The 6,000-nt window shown below is 44.1% G+C and overlaps 1 protein-coding gene across 1 annotated transcript in view; it reads left to right on the top strand.

The window, feature by feature from the left end:
- Positions 1 to 864: 864 nt before the first annotated feature.
- Positions 865 to 6,000, top strand: part of LOC135481272 (receptor-type tyrosine-protein phosphatase kappa-like) — a 28,821-nt gene continuing 23,685 nt past the window's right edge. Inside the window, exons 1-5 of the mRNA XM_064761121.1 lie at positions 865 to 934; positions 3,907 to 4,011; positions 4,284 to 4,430; positions 4,914 to 5,060; positions 5,460 to 5,564. Coding sequence (XP_064617191.1) covers positions 865 to 934; positions 3,907 to 4,011; positions 4,284 to 4,430; positions 4,914 to 5,060; positions 5,460 to 5,564 — 574 coding nt within the window. The remainder of the gene's footprint in view (positions 935 to 3,906; positions 4,012 to 4,283; positions 4,431 to 4,913; positions 5,061 to 5,459; positions 5,565 to 6,000) is intronic.

Below are 6,000 nucleotides of genomic sequence, written 5' to 3'. Positions count from 1 at the left end.
CGGGTGTCTGATTACAAAATTTAAGCTTCAGATCGGGTGTGTGATGACTTTAGACAACACAACTTAAGCGTCAGATCGGGTGTCTGATTACAAAATTTAAGCTTCAGATCGGGTGTGTGATGACTTTAGACAACACAACTTAAGCGTCAGATCGGGTGTCTGATTACAAAATTTAAGCTTCAGATCGGGTGTGTGATGACTTTAGACAACACAACCCAAGCCTCAGATCGGGTGTCTGATGACAAAACTTAAGCGTCATATCGGGTGTGTGATGACATTACAACACAAAATAAAAGTCGAATAAAACATTCGCAAGAAATACGTCAGTCGGAAAAGTCGCGATATCAATGTCCAACACAACCATTAGCATGTGATTCATACACGGAAAATCCCGCTAGCAAAGCATAGCAAAGATGAGTTGGAGGTATTTTCTAGTTGTCGGGCCGGAATTCCAGTTAAGCACTATTAATATTTAATGCAAATTACAGTTGTACCCAGGCGGACCAGAAAGCAATTGTAGGGAAGATAGGTACTGTAACAGAGTGTTTGTTTAGCACATGTATATATTTGTTTGGCTGGAGTTTCACGCCGTTCTCGAAAAATATTTCTCTATAAAAAATGTAGGTATAATTTTAATATACAAACACGATCAACATGTTCACTTCACTGTAAGATTTGCGATGTACCTCATTTGCGATTTGTCTTCGTTTAGCCTTTATACAATCCTAGAACTAAGTATTGCTTTTCATTGTTATGTTTGCACTATTGCATCGCTATGTTTGCAATATTGCATCGCTGTGTTTGCACCATTGCATCTTTGTTTCTGGATTACAACCAGTGTGTGAAAACGGCTGGTACGGTGAGATGTGTGACAGACCCTGTCTTCCGACTTCAGCATGCCGCAGATGCGACCCCACTGGGTCACGATGTGAAGGTAAGTTACCGGCGTGTACTAATTGGTCGATGCCAGCCGTGGAATCTAGATACGTCACATAACTGTTATCTACGAGAAAATCTAAAACAAGAACGGGAGCTTACTGAGTAAGTTCCTAGCAATCCCTGACCACAGGGCACGTGTGGATTCAAACCCGATCAGCAGAGTCTCCGGTCGTTGGGGTCGACAAGTATGGCGTGTGAGGGTAACGTAACACGAAGGAAAGTTACTCAGTGTAACTAACCACAGCTTGGGTTGTTTTACCCCAATCACTCCGGTTTCCTCCACCCATAAAACTGACCACCATTGCATCAGTGAAAATACTCTAGTTTCAAATAAAAAAATAAATACAATAACACCGTTATTATTTATTATCAATAATATATATTTTTCTTTTCTAAGAATACATTACGTCTGCATTATTTCTTTCTCTGATTACCCTAGGGTGCACAGGTGGCTGGTACGGTGAGAAGTGTAACAGGAGATGTGTGACGACTACATCATGCCGGAGGTGTGACCCCATGGGGACAAGATGTGAAGGTAGGATAAACTGGCATATTCCTGTGCAGTCCATTTGAATGACACAGGCCTGGGACGCACACATATAAACGTTGGTGGGGCCATACCCCCACAAGCCCACACTTTAAATGTAAGACGTTGGTGGATCCATACTCCCGCAGGCACCCACTTTAAATGTAAGACGTTGGTGGATCCATACCCCCGCAGGCACCCACTTTAAATGTAAGACGTTGGTGGATTAATACACCAACAAGACCACACTTTAAATGTAACACGTTGGTGGATCCATACTCCTGCAGGCACCCACTTTAAATGTAAGACGTTGGTGGATTAATACACCAACAAGACCACACTTTAAATGTAAGACGTTGGTGGATCCATACCCCCGCAGGCACCCACTTTAAATGTAAGACGTTGGTGGATCCATACTCCCGCAGGCACCCACTTTAAATGTAACACGTTGGTGGATCCATACTCCTGCAGGCACCCACTTTAAATGTAAGACGTTGGTGGATCCATACCCCCGCAGGCACCCACTTTAAATGTAAGACGTTGGTGGATTAATACACCAACAAGACCACACTTTAAATGTAAGACGTTGGTGGATCCATACTCCTGCAGGCACCCACTTTAAATGTAAGACGTTGGTGGATCCATACCCCTGCAGGCACACACTTTCAATGTAAGACGTTGTTAGATTTATACCCCCGCAAGCACACACTTTAAATGTAAGACGTTGTTAGATTTATACCCCCGCAAGCACACACTTTAAATGTAACACGTTGGTGGATCCATACTCCTGCAGGCACCCACTTTAAATGTAAGACGTTGGTGGATTAATACACCAACAAGACCACACTTTAAATGTAAGACGTTGGTGGATCCATACCCCCGCAGGCACACACTTTAAATGTAAGACGTTGTTAGATTTATACCCCCGCAAGCACACACTTTAAATGTAACACGTTGGTGGATCCATACTCCTGCAGGCACCCACTTTAAATGTAAGACGTTGGTGGATTAATACACCAACAAGACCACACTTTAAATGTAACACGTTGGTGGGGCCATACCCCCGCAGGCACACACTTTAAATGTAAGACGTTGTTAGATTTATACCCCCGCAAGCACACACTTTAAATGTAACACGTTGGTGGATCCACACCCCGCAGGCACACACTTTAAATGTAAGACGTTGGTGGATCCATACACCCGCAGGCACACACTTTAAATGTAACACGTTGGTGGATCCACACCCCCGCAGGCACACACTTTAAATGTAAGACGTTGGTGGATCCATACCCCTGCAGGCACACACTTTAAATGTAAGATGTTGGTGGATCCATACCCCCGCAGGCACACACTTTAAATGTAAGATGTTGGTGGATCCATACCCCTGGAGGCACACACTTTAAATGTAAGACGTTTTTGGATTCATACCCCTGCAGGCACACCCTTTAAATGTAAGACGTTGTTAGATTTATACCCCCGCAGGCACACACTTTAAATGTAACACGTTGGTGGATCCACACCCCCGCAGGCACACACTTTAAATGTAACACGTTGGTGGATCCATACACCCGCAGGCACACACTTTAAATGTAAGACGTTGGTGGATCCATACACCCGCAGGCACACACTTTAAATGTAAGATGTTGGTGGATTCATACCCCTGGAGGCACACACTTTAAATGTAAGACGTTGGTGGATCCATACACCCGCAGGCACACACTTTAAATGTAAGACGTTGGTGGATCCATACCCCCGCAGGCACACACTTTAAATGTAAGACGTTGGTGGATCCATACCCCTGCAGGCACACACTTTAAATGTAAGACGTTTTTGGATTCATACCCCCGCAGGCACACCCTTTAAATGTAAGACGTTGTTAGATTTATACCCCCGCAAGCACACACTTTAAATGTAGGTCAACTACGAGAGGTCGTTATGTCAGTAGCAGTGCACGCATTTTGTTTGTGTAAGAATGTGCAGTTATGGCCTATGATAAAGTTGATACGGAGATTTACTGACCTGAAGTCAGAGGTGAGTGTCGATGTCTAAGGTCAATGTTACTCTTCAGAGCCTATAAACGTAGGTATTGACAGCTTCAAAGGGCTGATTTGTTGTACTCATCTGTTCTCTTCATTTGTCAATGCTGTGTTGCTGCCCTCATGCCTTGTACTGTAGCAAAGTGAAAAACAAACAGCAAATTCTGATAGTCTCGCGATTGACTTGAACAAATCATAGAGTAGAATATACAGGGCAGCCTTTGCGTATAAAAAAAGTTTTCCCACTATTTCTGAGAGCCGGTCGTGGACAGGGAATTTCGTGGATTCCTTTTATGCCTGTATCCACAGGTCCATAACCACAAAACTGAATAAAACATGATTACAAACATTGTTTGTTTGCAAGATGTGTCCTAGCTCGTTATGGTGAACATTGTTTGTTTGTAGGATGTGTCCTAGCTCGTTATGGTGAACATTGTCTGTTTGCAGGATGTGTCCTAGCTCGTTATGGTGAACATTGCTTGTTTGCAGGATGCGTCCCAGGTCGTCATGGTGAACATTGTTTGTTTGCAGGATGTGTCCTAGGTCGTTATGGTGAACATTGTTTGTTTGCAGGATGTGTCTTAGGTCGTTATGGTGAACATTGTTTGTTTGCAGGATGTGTCCTAGGTCTTCATGGTGAACACTGTTTGTTTGCGGGATGTGTCCTAACTCGTTATGGTGAACATTGTCTGTTTGCAAGATGTGTCCCAGCTCGTCATGGTGAACACTGTCTGTTTGCAGGATGTGTCCCAGGTCGTTATGGTGAAATTGTTTGTTTGCAGGATGTGTCTTAGCTCGTTATGGTAAACACTGTCTGTTTGCGGGATGTGTCCTAGCTCGTTATGGTGAACATTGTTCGTTTGCTGGATGTGTCCTAGGTCGTCATGGTGAACACTGTCTGTTTGCAGGATGTGTCCTAGGTCGTCATGGTGAACACTATCTGTTTGCAGGATGTGTCCTAGGTCGTCATGGTGAACACTGTCTGTTTGCAAGATGTGTCCTAGGTCGTCATGGTGAACACTGTTTGTTTGCAGGATATGTCCTAGGTCGTCATTGTGAACATTGTTTGTTTGCAAGATGTGTCCTAGCTCGTTATGGTGAACACTATCTGTTTGCAGGATGTGTCCTAGATCGTTATGGTGAACACTGTCTGTTTGCAGGATATGTCCTAGGTCGTCATGGTGAACACTGTCTGTTTGCAGGATGTGTCCTAGCTCGGTATGGTGAACATTGCTTGTTTTCAGGATACGTCCTAGGTCGTCATGGTGAAACATTGTTTGTTTGCAGGATGTGTCCTAGATCGTTATGGTGAACATTGTTTGTTTGCAAGATGTGTCCTAGGTCGTTATGGTGAACATTGTTTGTTTGCAGATGTGTCCTAGGTCTTAATGGTGAACACTGTTTGTTTGCAGGATGTGTCCTAACTCGTTATGGTGAACATTGTCTGTTTGCTGGATGTGTCCTAGCTCGTCATGGTGAACACTGTCTGTTTGCAGGATGTGTCCCAGGTCGTTATGGTGAACATTGTTTGTTTGCAGGATGTGTCTTAGCTCGTTATGGTAAACACTGTCTGTTTGCGGGATGTGTCCTAGCTCGTTATGGTGAACATTGTTCGTTTGCTGGATGTGTCCTACGTCGTCATGGTGAACACTGTCTGTTTGCAAGATGTGTCCTAGGTCGTCATGGTGAACACTGTCTGTTTGCAGGATATGTCATAGGTCGTCATGGTGAACACTGTCTGTTTGCAGGATGTGTCCTAGCTCGTCATGGTGAACATTGTTTGTTTGCAGGATGTGTCCTAACTCGTTATGGTGAACATTGTTTGTTAGCTGGATGTGTCCCAGGTCGTTATGGTGAACATTGTCTGTTTGGAAGATGTGCCCTAGCTCGTTATGGTGAACACTGTCTGTTTGCAGGATGTGTCTTAACTCTTTAACGTGAACATTGTTTGTTTGCAGGATGTGTCTTAGGTCGTTATGGTGAACATTGTTTGTTCGCAGGATGTGTCCCAGGTCGTTATGGTGAACACTGTCTGTTTGGAAGATGTGCCCTAGCTCGTTATGGTGAACATTGTTTGGTTGCAGGATGTGTCCTAGGTCGTCATTGTGAACATTGTTTGTTTGCAAGATGTGTCCTAGCTCGTTATGGTGAACACTATCTGTTTGCAGGATGTGTCCTAGATCGTTATGGTGAACACTATCTGTTTGCAGGATGTGTCCTAGCTCGTTATGGTGAACACTATCTGTTTGCAGGATTTGTTCTAGATCGTTATGGTGAACACTGTCTGTTTTGCAAGATGTGTCCCAGCTCGTTATGGTGAACATTGTTCGTTTGCTGGATGTGTCCTAGGTCGTCATGGTGAACACTGTCTGTTTGCAGGATGTGTCCTAGGTCGTCATGGTGAACACTGTCTGTTTGCAAGATGTGTCCTAGGTCGTCATGGTGAACACTGTCTGTTTGCAGGATGTGTCCTAGGTCGTCATGGTGAACACTGTCTGT

The sequence above is a fragment of the Liolophura sinensis genome, unplaced genomic scaffold (genome assembly GCF_032854445.1).
Source record: "Liolophura sinensis isolate JHLJ2023 unplaced genomic scaffold, CUHK_Ljap_v2 scaffold_14, whole genome shotgun sequence".
NCBI classification, from domain to species: Eukaryota; Metazoa; Mollusca; class Polyplacophora; order Chitonida; family Chitonidae; genus Liolophura; species Liolophura sinensis.
This window is presented reverse-complemented; position numbering and strand designations above follow the sequence as displayed.